This window comes from Amblyomma americanum, chromosome 11, assembly GCF_052857255.1.
Source record: "Amblyomma americanum isolate KBUSLIRL-KWMA chromosome 11, ASM5285725v1, whole genome shotgun sequence".
In the NCBI taxonomy this organism is placed as follows: Eukaryota; Metazoa; Arthropoda; class Arachnida; order Ixodida; family Ixodidae; genus Amblyomma; species Amblyomma americanum.
Window position 1 is genome coordinate 89,584,785 of NC_135507.1, and position 16,993 is coordinate 89,601,777.

Below are 16,993 nucleotides of genomic sequence, written 5' to 3' on the forward strand. Positions count from 1 at the left end.
CAAAAAAAAAACATTTTTGGCCATCCCTTCCCTCATTTCAGGTTTCAGGTTGTATAATGACTGAAAATTTGTTTACATTCGGCGTTTGAGTGCGCTAAGATCCAGAGTACGCTTTCATCTTGGTTTCGGTTGGTCAGGCAACATCACTACGTCTTCCGAACTTTCTGTTTTGCAAAATTTCAAGCCAAATGCCTCATCGCGGCACATGGAAATCAAGCGAGCTGTCAGCTGACAAAAACATGGCGGCATATATTTTTAATTCGCAGCGAATGCTGCGCAGCCAGGTAAAACGACTGGCTGCGCCTTCTCGATGTTGACTGCTTTCGCAGTGTTCATTTTGCAGGCAGAGGCTCTTTTATTCTGTTTTTATGCCTCACCATAATATATGTTGATTTTGCCTAGAGCAGCATATAAAAAAAAGCAATTTTGTCGAGATCGCAAAAAACTACCGACATTTTTCATAAGCTAAAATTTAATTTGTCTGTTTGCCTCTACAGCTCATATTTTGCCGTATGTCGGGTCGCCAAAACTCCCTTGCATCATTTCTGGGCAAAATTCTTTACAACGGGGTGATGGACTTATTTTGCTGGCAGTATTTTAAGACCGAACGAAAATCGAGAACTGCTGACACCAACCCGTATTACAGGTTGGCGTGGAGTGGCAAAGTCAAAATATGAAAAAATTGCAGCCCAAATATAGGGAGCCACGAAACAAATCCAAGAGAGTTAGAATCCAAAAAGTAGGCAACATTATGGTTGCAAAATGTTCGAAACATCAGCCATCGGATACTGGCACGAACAAGCCACAACGTAGCCAGAACGCCGAACCGCCAGGAAAAAGTTCCAGTGGGCATTACTGGCGAAAATATATTTAGAACCGAACGTTTTGGGACCCGCTGGGTCCTATCTTCAGGGGTGTTTGAAATGAGATCCATCAGCAGACCGCAACCTTCACTTCCCTTTGTCAACACGTGGGGAATCCCATTGACGTAACCGGAGGCGGGCGTCCCTGGAAACCTGTTTACCAACCAAGCCAACTTCTCTCACCCGTGAGCCCAACTTCCGGCTTCCTAGCGCCGTTTGAACCACTACTAACTGGTCCAGTGATCATGACCGCTTCTTCATGTTGAATCACGCGACATTTACATAGTTCCGAAAGCGTTCCATGGAGACCAGTATTTCTCGCGTCGACGTCATGTATACGGCTCGCTTCGCTAAGTCACGGAGTTCGGGGCCGGATCGAATGGCCTTTCAGGAATGCATATAAACCCCAAAACGCGCCGAAGCATAGCGAGGGACGGCTCGGGGAATTGTAGTTGCGGTAGACAAATGTAGAAGCATTTGTAAGCGGGTAATGGCGTTTTAGAAAACACAGGCACCGGAACCAGAAGCTGCGACAAAAGGCGGCGCCGCCATCACAAAGATCTCGATGCGCTCTCAAGTACATAGTACCTCTGATGCGACTCGTAGCTGCCATGTAACCGTGGCTTGAGGCGCGGCGGGGCTACAGATGAGATGCTGCGGCGTAGGCTTTGTATTGCACCCCCGCCACTCGTGTCGAGCCGTGAAGAGGAGGCTTGGCGCAAGCACAGAACGATACACTGTTTTGCATCCTTTACGCCATTTTCATCAGTCAAGAAGCAGATAAATCTGCCGTAATTGAAGATTTTCTATCTGTTCTTCATTATCTTTGTGAACACAGCTTTCGAGTCTTCTGCACATGGAAAGCACCCGGTAGGGGCGCGCCCATCCCTCATGTAGCTGCCAAGTGGTAGCTTGCCTGCACTGCTGTTAATCTTCCCTTACAAGGCCTTACCTACAATGCGCACCTGCTGGGTCGGTGCTTCTATACCCCGGGTTGAATGGCGCAGGCTGGCCGGCATAAAATGGCTTCGAAGTTTAGTACAACGTTCCGTAGAATTCACCACTGGGCTGAGCACTAGGCCGTGGGTTCAATCGCAGTCATGCATAGTGATAACCGAGGCGGTCGCACTAGAGTACCCCAAGTGGCTGAAATTGTTGCGAAGCCTTCCACTGCCTCTAAGACGTGTATAAATGCGCGAAGGATGAATTGGACATAGAAAATTCGTCCGGTTGGACTGTTATTGACTTACTGCATATTAATAGTAGGAGTGCAAGCCTGCGCAAATTTGTCGTAATTATTTGCATCAAATGCAAATATAAAACTTGAGTTAATTTTTCTTTCTTCCTCGAGGCATCTACCGAAGCTCCGAGGCACACCGAGGAAAGTAAGCTATGCTCTCTTCGCAATTTTTTCTTTATATATTTTAACTTGTGTCTAAAAAGCACCGAAAAAATGGGCTACCTGACCTTGCTCTCATCGGGAAAGCAGCCGACGTGCTTGCGCACATCGAGAGCCTACGAAAGAAAAGTGGATGTCTATAATTTACCCAGTTTCTTTTTTTTTCTTGTTAGCTGGCGGGAGAGTTCAGATGCGTATTAAAGGGGCCCCGAAACACACTTTCAGTGCATGTTTTGCCTGTTTGTTGCATAGAATGAGTTATAGTGATGCTATTAGCATCGGTCGTACCGCGTATACTGTGGTCTTCAATATTTTAATTAGCTCGCAAAAACAAATTCGTAGCGCTGACGGTGTCACCATAAAGTGGCGGTTCTTAGCAGCGGATATGACATCACTTAGTGCGAGCTTGATGATGGGACAAACAGTAAATATACTGCAAATTGGATTATTAACTAGAGAAAAGTTTTGTCAAGTTTTTGTGCTTTATATTAAATTAACAAAACCAACTTGTTTGCCCTAGATAAAAGCAATGTAAATCAAGTAAAACAAAAACACGCCACCAGAGGCACTGGCTACTTTTTGCTTCGAAGGACTTTGCGCCTCTCTGTAAACATCCTGGGACCTAGCACTAAACACTTATGGCTGCTCTCTGTGTATCTGAGAGCGGCTTTGCGGAATCGATCCAATCGAGCCATTAAACTCTATAAGCGTTCGTTTCCGTCCCAAGGAAGGATGCGTTCGTTTCACATTCAGCAGGCAGTGCGCATCGTCAGCTTGTGGATAATCACCGGGCGACGGCGCCAGATGGCGCCACGTTCCCGTCGACAGCGCGCGCTCCTTGTTCGCCGTGGCCAACCAGCGCGCTAGGAGCGACGGGCGATGGTTGGCGGTAATGGCCGATTCACACGATGGACTGTTCGCCCGCGGCCTGCGCATCACGTATTCGTGCGTCACCAAATCGAGAGGCGTTTTGTCGGCCCACGGATTGGACAACCAAGGAAGTTCAAGTGCCTCTCCCCTCGCGGGAATTAGCGGCGGCCCGCGAAGATGCGCGCGCCAGCTCTGGCAACCACCGCTCTTGCCAGTGTTTCGGCTGCCGCATTTAACTGAGTGGCGTTCAGCTGGCGCGCTGTTTTGACTAGCTGCACTGCGTTCGCTACCATGACAAAGTGATCGACTCGGCTAGCAAGACGGCCCAGGCCATTGAGGAATTGCCAAAGGGCCGCTCCTGCACCATTGAATCGCAGTCATGGGTCGGGAGGAAAAGCCAGTTTGACCAGCGTTGCCAAACGCTTCAAAATAATCTGGCAACAGTGGTACACACAGCGCGTCGTCTGCTCTTTTGGTCCGTCGCGTCTGCTTGACGTCATCGGATAGCAGGCCAGTTTTTAGTGGCGCATGAACTCGTGATACGCGGGCCGCGGGCGAACGGACCGTCGTGTTAATCGGCCATAAGCAGTAGCGGTAGGCGCTAAGCTAAATGGGTCTGATATCTTGCGCAGGCTGTCACACCGTCGCAGTATCTCGCGCTCGAGTTTGGATCCATACGTAAGGGAACGTCACTGATCATTGTTCCCTTCTGCACCGTCGACGTGACGGTGAAGCATCGCTGGGTCAGCTTAGGCGTTCACATGGTTGTTGCAACCATGCAAACGGCGCTGCCAGCCTTGGCATGAACCAGTTACAGATAACAGGCAACCATGGAGTGCGAACTTCCGCCACGTGCTAAGATAGGCGGTTTCGATTGGTCACCCTGATTGTCGTCATTGGGAGAGTGAAATGGGAAAGTGAAGCTGCGTGAAAATCGAGTTGAGGGCCGCATTTTGTTTGCTTGTATTTTGAAATTTCTTCATTGAATAACTCCCGTTCCTATGCATCGATTCTCGTAATTCTTGTGGAGTCAGCATCTGTGTGACAATGAATTCATCTCAAGCGTAACCGGCATCCGTTCAAGCGGTGTTTCGCAGCCCCTTTAAGGACTCCCTGCCTAATACTATACTTTGTCGCAAGTTTGCAGTAATCTTAACTTATCAGTAATCATAACATTTAACACTAATATTTGGAAATAAGTCTCCTCCAATTTCTTAAACTGATGAATCAGTGTTTCCGGCCTTCATTGGCGGCGTGGATGTGTTTTTTCCTAGGAAAGCGGTGAGTGTCCTCTTTTTGTGTTCATTTGCCACAGTTCGTTGAAATCATGTCTAAGCTTGACACCTAAACACCCAGTGATCCAAGGCTACCTCACAGTCGATCGCTTTGATCATCTTCCACGCCGCCGCTGAGCTATAGCTAGAAAGTTCTTATCACACTGATGCCTGGTGTCTGGTGTGTGAAAAAACGCTTTGAGTTGTAATGCAAGGGGCTATATTTTGGGCCATGGCATAGCCCCTGGCGAAATGTTACGCGCCATTTCCTTTAACACTACACCCCTGCGATCTTCCCAGATGCGAATTACCAGTCATAATAATAATATTCAAGACAGTCGCTTTTCAAGAGTACATGTAGATCACACATTGCATTCTTGCTTGCCTTAAAATAAAGTGGAACATATAAAAACATGGACGCAGTTTATTTTAAGACATTTCTTATCAGAAATACAACCTTTTTTCATAACGTTCCGAGACTAAGGTAATTTAAAAAAAATACGTTTACATTGATATCATTTCAGCAGCACCCCTTCGAAATAGTCTCCCTTGATGTTTATACACAGTTTCCAATGCTTCTTGATGTCTTAGAAAATAGTGGAGAACGATTCTTTCGGCAAGGCTGTCAGCTCCTTTGTCGTGGCGCCTGAAAGGCCTCCACGCTCTCCATCCAGCGATCTTTTAGAGCTGTGTTCACAGGAGGAAACAGGAAAAAATCGCGTGGGGAGAGGTCAGGCGAGTATGGCGGATGAGGAAGTACAGTAATGCTGTGCTTGGCGAGAAATTCACGCTGAGAGAAGTGTGCGGCCTTACGTTATTGTGGAGAATTCTCAATTGTCCAGATGGCCGCAAGTCAGGGTGACAGCGTCGCAGTGCATCAGGTATGCGTTGGAACACGCGGATACAAAACTGCTTATTCACCGTCTGCCCTTGTGGACGAACTCGTGGTGTAAGATACCACTGGCATCGAAAAAAAAAACTATCAGCATCGTCTTTGTTTCAGTCTTCTGTCGCCGCATCTTTTTCCACGCCAGAGAGCTTGTGGACCGCCATTCGGCACTCTGCCTCTTCGTTTCAGGATTTCATTGAAAACCCCATGTTTCGTCTGCAGCAATGAGGCTATCGACGAATGCACCATCCTTCTCTGCCTCGGAGATCAAATCAGCGCTCAGTGATGTACGCGTGTCCTTCAGGTGCTGTGTGAGGGAGAGCGGCACAAGTCTGGCCTTCAGTTTTCACTTCCCCTAGTTCTCACGCAAATTTTGGTGGCATGTAGTCTTACTGATGTCGAGAGCATCTGATAGCATGCTGACTGTAATGGTGCGGTCTTGATGTACGATTGCCCTGATTTAGCCACATTGTTTTCATTCTGTGAGGTTCAAGTGCGCCCCTGCCTTGTGTCTTTTTCCACCGACGTTCTTCCCGAAACGAACCTCTTGTTCCACTCGAAAACTAGCACCCGCGATAATGTCTTTTTGCCTCAAGCGTCACGAAAGCGATCATACCTCTGTGTGGCAGTCTTGCCAAGCTTCACGCAGAATTTTATGTTTACCCGCTGTTGGAGGTGGACGTCCCTCTCTCCACATTCACTCAGAGTAGAATGCGCAGCCCACTAGTGACAACGTATTTTTCTACGTGTAGTGCCTTCTACCGACTGCCACATCAATCAACATAAATAGCTGAGGTTAGCCCGAAAGGATGGCACTACACATATGCACCAGCATTTGTATCAGGGAATCATTTCTAGAGAGAAAATAAATCAGTCCCGAAACTTTACGGACAAGGTGGTACCTTTTTTTACCTGTGAATATGAACTAGAATTTCGCCTAAGGCAACGGCCACCTCCCCCTCAACCCTGTGTCATATTAATTTTTGTACTTATCAAAAAAGGCAGTTTACACAGTTTGCAGCATGCGGGTAATAACGAGAGGTCCTGTGTCGCCTTTCTGTTTTCCAAGCATTTTGAGTGAACTTTCCCACTTTTATCCTAGAGAACGATCTTGTGCAGTTTTTTTCTTTTTTTTTCAGATTCGGAAAAACGTCATCCAACTGGCCGAATGCGCCGCCGGGAGAGCCAAGACCATCTGGCCGTCGTTTAATAAGGGGCCGAAAGCCCCTCAAACTGTTTGAAATAAAAGTTTTACTATTGAACAATATGCGACTGCAGACGAATAAAGACGACGTAGCTTTGTGGCGCAGGGGACCACCGGGCGAGGCGCTCCGCGTGCGGGGGTGCCTTCAGAGAGCTCTGACCGCAATCGACGAAAGCTTTCGCGGCTTTGGTCTGTCGCTGAGCGCGGACAAATCGGTGGCCATGTCCTTGCGCCACTGTCAATGGACGGGACTCCGATTCTTTGGCGTAAATCGGTGCGGTACATTGACGTTGAGATTAGCTGCCGCCTTTCTTTCAGCCCCGAGGCGACCAAGACCTGTCTACAGATAAAGAGAATTACCGCAGCCGTGCACAAGCTCACCGTTCGAGGCCAGGGCATCTCCCAGCAAGCCGCGCTGCGGCTATGCAATGCCGCAGCTTAGGGGGTGGTGCTCTATGTGTTGCACCTCGTCACGGTGCGCAAGCCGTGCTGGAAGAAGCTCGAGCTTCAAGACCGCAAGTACCTGCGCGAGTGCTTCGGCCTGCCCAAACACTCGCAGTGTGCTGCAACGTTGGCCGAGGCAGGAGCGTGGTCACTGGAGCTCCAAGCAGCGCGCAGAGAAGTTAATCACATCGACCGCTTCCCAGTGCACCAAACGGCGGCTCGCTGCTGCAGCGTATGCGCACGCACCCGCGCTCACGAACGGGCGCGGTGGTGCTCTAGTATGAGCAATTCACTGAAAGCCCACCCCCTATGGCTCTTGCGCGCCCAGGCCTGCTGCCTCGAAGGTACAGCGAGAGATAGTCGAGAACGCGGGAAAGCGGAGCACACCCCTCTATGCTGTGCAGCAGCTGACCAGAGCCGTCATACACGAGGAGCTCCCGGACTATCTCCTCGCGTACACCGATGGCTCAGTGACCCGCAATAGCAGCTCCCTTGCCTTGTCAGATGGGAGGGGAGACAGCGCTCTAGGTGCCGTCCCCCGTTGAGAATACAGATCACAGCCAACCATCATCACTGTAGCGCAACTTCAGGCAAGGCCCCCACACCACAAGGGGGAGGGCGGTTTTGTTTTATGGTTGCAGGCGGTTTCCCTGCCAAGGGGCTCTAGCAATTGAAGGCATCACCATCGCGAGGGGTAGAGGGTGCACTTGCGCCGCACTCATTCCACACCGGCGGTTCGAAGCCCGATGCGTGTAGGTCTCCTAATACCTGCTGCTTATTCTTGCGCCGCATTCTTCGAAGTTAACCATCGGCCGTCCCCATTATTCGCAGAACTTCTTGCGTCCCAGATGCTTTATTTATCGCTGGAGGTGAAACCAAAGCTCCTTCCTGATCTTTTTCTCGACTTCTATTAGGTTGTGGATGCGTCCGCTGCAGGCCGCGTGGCATCGAGCCACCCAAACTTGGTAGTTGATCTCCGCGAGTGCCAGCGCGAACTGGTTCCGTGCCTCGCTGGGCATCGGGTTTAAGTACCGGATGGTCTTTTACGGGATGCCTGGGAGGCCGAAGAGATCGCGAAGACGCTCGAGAAGCGCTGCTGGAATCACGGATTCCTGGAAAATGTGCGTTGATGTTTCCGCTGTCGTAGAGTAGGGGCACGCGTCTAGGTGTCCGGAGCTTCGCGAAACGAAGGTGCGGCGCTTGATGGGCATCATTCCTCGCGCGAAGCGCCATATGAATGAAAACTAAACATTTTGACAGATTTGCCTGTCTGGTTGGGTTTGAAGACTTATAATAAACTGCACATCTCCAACAAAAATTTTAACTTTAACCCAACGTTTCGAAGCCCACTCAGCTGCTTCATCAAGGGTGACTGAGAGCAGTAGCTAGCGTCTTTTTAGTATGAAATGGAGGGGGTGGGTGAAAAGAACGACAGCTGTGTCGCGAAAGGCGCGGGGGAGTGGGTTTAGGCTGTTAGTCACGCTGGCGCACTGCAGGGAGGTGCTGAATGGCGACTTTTTTCGTTGCATTGAAGAGCGAAGTCCCTGGGCATATACAAAAGGAAACCTGCCCCCAGTATATGCCCAGGGACTTCGCTCTTCAACGCAACGAAAAAATGTACCCATTCAGGACCTCCCTGCACTGCGCCAGCGTGACTAACAGCCTAAACCCCCTCCCCCGCGCCTTTCGCGACACAGCTGTCGTTCTTTTCACCCCCCCCCTCCCTTCTATACTTAAAGGCGTTAGCTACTGCCCTCAGTCACCCCTGATGAAGGAGCCGAGTGGGCTTCGAAACGTTGGGTTATACCCCTGTCACACGGGCATTTCGAGGGCCCTCGAACCGATAGTCTATCGACTCAAAGGCGATCGAGCGCTGCTACACGGGCAGTTTCGATGGCGATCGAGTCAATAGCCTATCGAGTCAATGGAGCAGCACGGAACTCCATCGAGATTTCGAGGGCCTTCGAGCGCTGCCCAAGGTTGCTAGCGTTGCTTCGAGCGGCGCCAAGCGCACTTTTGTGCACGACACATTCACGGTGCAAAAACATGAACATACATTATTCGCATAAAATTTAATGCAAGCAGTCAGTATAATTATTTTAAAATTATATTAGACTGGTTTTAAGCGCATTAATTTTGCGTTGCAGTCTTTGCGTTGCTTGCGTACTTAACGTTGACAACATGGCGGCGCCCTGCCCGCCCGCTTCACAGCAAAAACAGCTTCGTCGCCAATCCCTCAAAGCAATATCGTGTTCTAAGCTGTTGTATTCGCCTTCGATTTGCCCATTCTTACCCTCGCATAAAGTTTCAAGAGACAAATAGCTCTTGTTTTTCAGTTATCATAGCGATTTCCCAGGTCTTAAGCCTGACGAAGCAGCAATCCGACGCAGTTGGACTGGCTTGGTTTTGGCTCGTCTTGTATTAGAGTGGCTACAGCAGTGTCTGCACATGTCCTTCGCGTACGTGCAATTAAAAGGGTTTTGAACGACTTTCGCGTATGCGTGTATTTCAGCATTTAGTATACATTTATCATATAGTTTTGTTATTTCTGCAAAATCCAAAGTAGCGATTGCGGCGCCAAACATCCGTGGCGTAAGACACGAGAACCATTTCAATGGCAATTGAGATTTGCCGTGTAGCAGCGACGAGTTCGATGGCGATTGAGAATCTCGAAGACCCTCGACTCGAGGGTGATTGAAACTGGCCGTGTGACAGGGGTATTATACCGCTGTCACACGGGCATTTCGAGGGCCCTCGAACCGATAGTCGATCGACTCAAAGGCGATCGAGCGCTGCTACACGGGCAGTTTCAATGGCGATCGAGTCAATAGCCTATCGAGTCAACGGAGCAGCGCGGAACTCCATCGAGATTTCGGGGGCCTTCGAGCGCTGCCCAACGTTGCTAGCGTTGCTCCGAGCGGCGCCAAGCGCACTTTCGTACACGACACATTCATGGTACAAAAGCATGACCAAACATTATTCGCCTAGACTTTTATGCAAGCAGTCTGTACAATAATTCTAAAGTTGTATCAGACTGGTTTTAAGCGCATTAAGCGCATTTATTTGGCGTTGCGGTCTTTGCCTTGTTTGCGTACTTTGCGTTGACAACATGGCGGCGCCCTGCCCGCCCGCTTCGCAGCGATAACAACTTCGTCGCTAATTCCTTAAAGCAATATCGTGTTCTAAGCTCTTGTATTCGCCTTCGATTTGCCAATTCTTACCCTCGCATAAAGTTTCAAGAGACAAATCGCTTTTGTTTTTCAGATATCAAGGCGACTTCCCATGTGTTAAGCCTAACGAAGCAGCGCTCCAACGCAGTTGGAATGGCTTGGTTTTGACTCGTCTTGTATTAGAGTGGCTACAGCAGTGTCTGCATCTGTCCTTCGCGTACGTGCAATTAAAAGGGTTTTAAACGACATGCGCGTATGCGTGTATTTAAGCATTTCGTATACATTTATCAAATTTTGTTGTTATTTTGTAAAACCTAAAGTAGCGATTGTGGCGCCACACAAGCGTAGCGTGAGACACGAGAACCATTTCAATGGCCATTGAGATTTGCCGTGTAGCAGCGACACAACTCCTTCGAGTTCGATGGTGATTGAGAATCTCGAAGACCCTCGACTCGATAGGCATTGAAACTGGCCGTGGGATAGGGGTATTAAAGTTAAAATTTTCGTTGGAGATGTGCAGTTTATTATAAATCATATGAATGAAGCGCGCCGCGCGTCCAGAAAATGCGCTATCACGTATTTCCACTTAGGTCTCTCGGCCGTCCTCAGCTCCCGATGAAGATGTATGGGAAGCGCAGGAGTGAGGAGGCTCAGCATCGTTCTGAGGGCAATATCACGCGGGGGCTCGGTGAACTTTCCTCGGTTCAGGTTCATGTCTGCGGCCGCGGCGCTTTAAAATGCGACCGGTGTCCCCGCGCGGGGAGCGGTGTGCGGCAGTGACTGCTGCGTGAATGCACTTAGCCGCTCGAATAGGAACAACGATGACAGTGTTCTTGTTAGCGGCATGACGCACTCGACCGCGCGGAGCGTCCACTGCACGTGCAGCGCTCTGGCCAGGGCATCCACGTCAGGAATCCCGAGTCCACCCATCAGTATAGGCACCCTGCGCATCTAACTCCCGCGCGTCCCTGTCAGGAAGGCGGGGGCAGTCTGACAGCTCGCGCTGTGTTGCGCGCGCCGTGGCGAAGCAGTTGTGCGCCTCCTTTCCGAGCGCAAAATGGCTAATAACAACCGCAGGACACATTGCTGTGTAGTAGGATGCAGTAATACGTATCTGAATTCGCCTGGGACAAGGTTTTATGGATTCCCGGCGCGACACTGGGAGACGGAACGGCGTGAGCGCTGGATTCGGCTTATTCGTCGCCAAAAGTAAGTTTGAGCTCCTTTTCTTGTTCTCATACCATGCTGTAGACATAGCGACTCGTTGCAGTTTTACAGTGCAGGAAAAATCAAGTTTTTTGGCACTGTCTTGATGCACTTTCGTGAACTTATATGACGATAGATAAAAAGCGCCGCAGCATCGTTCCTTGCAAACGTGTAGCGGAGTATCATGTATATTTGTTGTTATTTTGAACTATGCAGCGAAGATGGTACGGATTGGATGCCTTCGAGGAAATCAAAAATATGCAGCAGGCATTTTGTAAGCAATGCTAAATCGAATGAAGAAGGGCACCCATCCTACGACCCAAGCATCTTTCCATCAGCGTACAAAAAAGCAAGCACAAGTGGTTTGCCCGGGCGTCATGACAGGTATGCTGACAAATGTATCAACTTCGGGTTCATTAATGTGTACTTGTTGTTGTGTTTTCGGGGCTAGATATTTTCTCCAAGAACGCGTAATTGGCCTGAAAAACGACAGCAGGCACATGGGTGCATGCAGGTGCGCTTGTAAAACTATCATATGTGTTCGCCACAATCTCGAACGTCTCCATTCCTGTCGTCTTGCTGCACATCTCTTAGACCATTTTAAATGTACTACGCTGCTGTATTTATTCCCCATTCAGAGCGGCGTGTCACAATACTTTTTTTGATTGCTCCGCCTGGTCGAGAGCTTAGTTGTTTTAATACATTGTGCTGGCGGCGGTGAGCGAAACGTCTGTTCGTTTGACGACTGACGTTGATTTCTTTTCTTTTTGCACTTCCGCTTAGTTTTGTAGCATAATATTTGCAGGCGAAAGGAAAGAGAGAGCAGAAAGCATGATCAGCAGATCGACGATGATCCTCGCCCACTGAATGCAGTTTCACCTGACGCCAACTTTCCACCGAGTGGCGGTGACGAAACTGCGTCACAAAAGAAGTTTGCCGATGTACGTAGGTTTTCCTTCAAAGCAGCATTGAGCGTTTGCAAAACTGTGAGAGGTAGCTTATTTGCGCAGCGAAAACCACTTCACCATGGCAGCCAAGCCGGTTCCGGGGACAGAAAATAGGGTGCAGTGCTGTAGACACACATAATTCCTGCACATTTCTGCAATATGTTGCTTTCGTGATAAAGGTAGTTAAGTGCAGCTCTACCAAGCCATTCCTTAGCAGGTTCAACTCACTCTCCCCGCGCTGCAATCGCGAAGGAAGGGTGCGCCAAGGCAATTCATGTCAATGCATACACAGCGTACGGCTTGGACAGATGTCTTAGCGCTGTACCCAACTTCTCTTCCTAGGATAGGCAGCGTCTTCATGGTAGAGTTTTTGCTACGCAGGGAAGTTGACTCACGGAATCTTGAAAAGGATCAGTATGCAAGCAATCCGGAAAATGTTAACAGTAGCGGCTGACCTGCAACTTTTTTTTTGTATTTCGTGCATTGCAGGCATGCACGATGACCGACATGGAGCCCGAATGCCTTTCCGGGGAATTTACGTTCATCTCGACAACATCAAATTGCAACGCAAGTTGCTATGTGCACCACAGGACTTCCACCACCGCTGAACGCGGAACCTCATGTGATTCAGCTCAATTGTGCGACAAAAACGTGGGCCCTGTGCGGAAACAGCCGTACTTTGGAGGTTTTAGGGCACTCCATGGTAATGAGGCTGCGCTGCAATCCTTCACTGCGGTGTCATTTCAGCTTTTTTCGTTGCTCCTAAGTGTTCTTCCGCCAGGAACGCAAAGGTTAAGGGAGCTTTCCGTTGAGGACAAGCTTCTTTTGTTTTTGATGAAGCTGAAACATGGCTTGCCGTTTTCGTTTCTCGCTTCACTGTTTTGCGTGCACAGCACAACGGCGTCCAGGGTATTCAAGTCTGTTCTTGTGAACATAAAATTAGCAACGAAAGACTGGATCTATTGGCCGTCACGACTAGCAGTGCAGCGCACAATGCCGCCGAGCTTCAAAAGGCACTACGATACGTGCAGGGCTATTATAGATTGTACTGAAATAGAAACCGAAATGCCGCCAAATGTGGAGACACGCAACCTGTGGTTTTCCCACTACAAGGGCAGGCACACCCTGAAGTATTTATTCTGCATCGCACCGAATGGTGCAATAACTTTCGTATCAGAAGGGTACGGCGGAAGGACTTCGGACGCGACCATCACAGTGGACGGCAAGCTGTTATCCCTTCTAGAGCCTGGCGATGTCATTCTAGCGGAAAAAGGCTTTCCGGGAATTCGCACTGACGTTGGGGTGCAACAGGCGACACTTGTGATGCCATCATTTGCGACGAGTGCCCAGTTTACGGAGTCAGACGTCGATGCGACGTATGAGACAGCGTCTGTCCGCATTCATGTGGAAAGAGTTATCCAAAGGCTGAAAACGTTCAATATACTTTCCCAAAGAATTCCTCATGAACTGACTGGGTATGTCGATGATATTGTTCATGTGGTCGCTGTGATAACAAACCTAAAGCCAGGAATTTTTGCAAGGAACGAATGCAATGTCTCATAAGACACTCTGTTTATTACACTTCTCGGTATGTACATATTGCACAGCTCTGTTTTTGACTCTTTGGTAAATAAACAAATCATGAAAAAACTGAGTATATTTCATGAAAAGATTACTGCACCATTACGTGTTGTAGTATTCTTTCAAGCATGTCAGGTACTTTGCGAAGTAAAACTCCCGGAGCACCGGAATCGCTTCGGCGAGGTATTCTTCATCCCGGGAAATTTTAATCGTCAGGGAATCAGCTTCCGTGTAGTCGTAAAACCAGCACTGTTGAAGCTACAGGGCGTACAGGGAGATCTGTATTTGAGCGTAGTAAGTGTGCTTTTTTCGCAGCTCCAGAGCATCGTTCTTTTGAAAATATGGCAAAAGTGGATCTGTTGTCAGCGTCTGACCTCTGCGACTGAGGGGGCACTTTATCTCCAAAAGCACAGCCTCGTTCTCGTGCGTCCTGCATTTCAGAACAGAATAATCAAATGCAGCAATGGAAGTTATTGATGTTCTGGCAAAATAGCAAAAAGGTGATATCTTGTACAAAAATTATTATATACTTACAGAAGGATTCCGTCCGGAGAGCACGCTAACCACGACTCCTTGCGTGAAACAACCAGGCCGAACAATGAAACTTCAACGCCGTGTTCATTCTCAAATACTCGGCGGGCTTTGGGCTCCATCGCGATGCCGTATCGCACGGTTGGCCTTCCGAAGCCTTGCTCGAAAATGAGGGACCTCGCTCTTCTGTCAATATTTTCTGGCCGACAGCAAAGTACTCTGTAGGCCTGAAAAGAAAGCAAATAGCGCACTTCATAAATTTTGCAGGGTTTATTAAATGTAGACGTTTTTACAGGAGTTGTATGATACGGTCGGTAAAGAGGAATAATTCGCTCCAATTGTCTGGCTTGAAACAGCAAAAGAAAATTAGAGTTTAGAATAAATATTTTGCAGCCAAAACGATATTTCTGCGCCAAGGGCAAGTTTACTCACATTATCACAATTTTGTTTGCTCACAGCGAACTGCTATTTCCAACCTTTTACTCTGGTATGCGAAAGTTCTTTTATTTCGTAGTGAGTCCTCCGAATCCCCTTTTTTTGGTGTTTTTTTTTCACCATTGGTGGCCGGCGGGTTTTACTTGGAATTTAAGGCCCTCGGCGGAGCTCGTTCGGCTCCGCAGCTGCCATTCCAAGGACTGTGCCACTGCGGGGCCTACCCTTCGCGACGGCCAACACTCGTGCGCGGTTTCTGGTCTAACAATGGTCAAACCCGTGCGGAAGGCGTTTGCTTGACTCTTGCATTACCTCCTAGACAGGTTTTTAACTCATGGCACATTCAAGAGACGCCGAGGAATGCTAATGGATCTCTGGAAACCCTTCCCTCTTCTTGCACTTGCGATTTCCGGTCATTGACTTCACAACTCGTCCGAGCTCACACCTGAGGAAGCCCTAATTTTGCGCAGCAAAGAATCGCTTACCTTTGTTCCAGTTATGCGCGGAATCCTAGCTCGCTTCCACTGCGCCTTGTCGTCCAGCGTCTTTTTGGACAGTGAAGGCACGTTTTCAGGGGCAACAGCAACATGTTCCTCATAAATCTTTGCCTCCACATCTGAAAGACTGGGTGATAATTTAGTACAGTAATCACATATCCTAATGTCGAAGAATCAGGGCACTTGTCCGAACTGTGTAGAAATTAAACAAACCTTGCAGTGAAATTCCGCTTTTTTAGCACAAGCTTTCCGCAAGAATCCTGCATGAAGTAGCTGGGGTACTCCTTTTCTGAACAATCCCAGTCAAAAAGTTTTACGTTGCCGGCAGGAGTTTCAGTGCGCACAGGCGCTTCACCACAGCTTTCATCCTCTTCTGCTTGTAAAAGCTCGTTTATTGGACATTTGATATCCCCAAAATATTGACGCACGTGTTGCAGCGATAACCACCTAGCAGTTGCTGAAAAAATGAAAAAAATATGAGCGGCAGATTACACAGCGGGTACATCATTTCAAGGGATAGTTTCAACAAGGAATTTCATATCGAAAACCGAAGGTGCTGCAAACGAGAATGTTATCAAGTCAGGTTTGCGCCGTTCGCTCAAAAACTGGAGTTTTCTAGTTACCTTCAATGTTATGCCGCTTGGCCGTCTTCGAAAGTTTAGGATAAACCTTCTTAAATGTAGGAACACCCCAGGCTTGCGGTTGGCTCGTTTTAGAGAGCGTTTCACACTGCTCCAAATACACGGCAACGGCAGCAGCGTGTTTGCATTTGCCTGCGACGCCTGCCTTGCAACTGCAGCTCGCGGCAACAAGCTGTCTACTGGAAGATAGCTACATAAAAAAAATAAAGGAAGATCGCAGCGCTAACAGACATTAGATAGAAATATTTCTTACCGTTAATTTGATGGTTTTCGGTGGCGCAGTGATGCTCGTCTGCGCAATGCACCGGGCTGCTACTTCGCTCCCGTCGCACGACACCACCCCTTTCACGTTGTGTACGTGTCCTGCTTTAAAAAGCTTCGTGCCTTTCTTGATGTTTGCTCCTCTAACGAATTTTTCCGCATCGTGAATAGCGTGAAATCCCGCCTCTACAATAAGCGGCCCGCCGCTGGCAGACGCCATCCCTTCGAAGTCGCGAGGCGAGCCTTCCTGACAGGGACGAGGAACTGGCCGCGAGGGGCGCTGAACGCAGCGTCGACGGTGGCGGTGCCTGGCGGGTGCAGGGTGCCTATAGGTTGCTTCACGACCGTGCGCCTGATCTTGTCGGGCGCTTCTTGCCGAAGGAATCGCTATATTAGCTCCGTTTGCATGGTTACAACAACCATGTGAACGCCCAGCTGACCCAGCGATGCTTAATCGTCACGTCGACGGCGCAGAAGGGAGCACTGATCAGTGACGTTCCCTTACTTATGGATCTGAACTCGAGCGCGAGATACTGCGACGGTGTGACAGCCTGCGCAAGATATCAGACACATTTAGCACAGCGCGTTCCGCTACTGCTTACCGCCTGCCATCGCTCGTCGCTCCTAGCGCGCTGGTTGGTGACGGCGAGCAAGGAGCGCGCGCTGTTGACGGGAACGTGGCGCCACCTGGCGCCGCCGCCTGGTTATCCTCCACAAGCTTACGATGCGCCCTGCCTGCTAAATGTGAAACGAACGCATCCTTCCTTGGGACCGAAACGAACGC

The 16,993-nt window shown here is 49.1% G+C and overlaps 1 protein-coding gene and 1 long non-coding RNA gene across 2 annotated transcripts; one reads left to right on the plus strand and one right to left on the minus strand.

The window, feature by feature from the left end:
• Window positions 1-12,219: 12,219 nt before the first annotated feature.
• On the plus strand, window positions 12,220-13,901 carry LOC144109927 (uncharacterized). The gene is made up of 2 exons (XM_077642696.1): window positions 12,220-12,260; window positions 12,756-13,901. Exon 2 carries the CDS (start codon window positions 12,765-12,767, stop codon window positions 13,827-13,829), a length of 1,065 nt encoding a protein of 354 aa, XP_077498822.1. The 5' UTR covers window positions 12,220-12,260; window positions 12,756-12,764; the 3' UTR covers window positions 13,830-13,901.
• Window positions 13,902-14,541: 640 nt separating this feature from the next.
• Window positions 14,542-15,738, minus strand: LOC144111074 (uncharacterized). The gene is made up of 3 exons (XR_013309976.1): window positions 15,521-15,738; window positions 15,296-15,434; window positions 14,542-14,605 (listed from the first exon to the last, which is right to left on the minus strand). It is a non-coding gene; the product is annotated as an uncharacterized LOC144111074 (long non-coding RNA).
• Window positions 15,739-16,993: the final 1,255 nt, after the last annotated feature.

What these genes read in the sequence shown, in the direction of transcription:
- LOC144109927 (XM_077642696.1), top strand. Translation starts at nt 12,765, where the DNA reads ATGACCGACATGGAGCCCGAATGCCTTTCCGGGGAATTTACGTTCATC.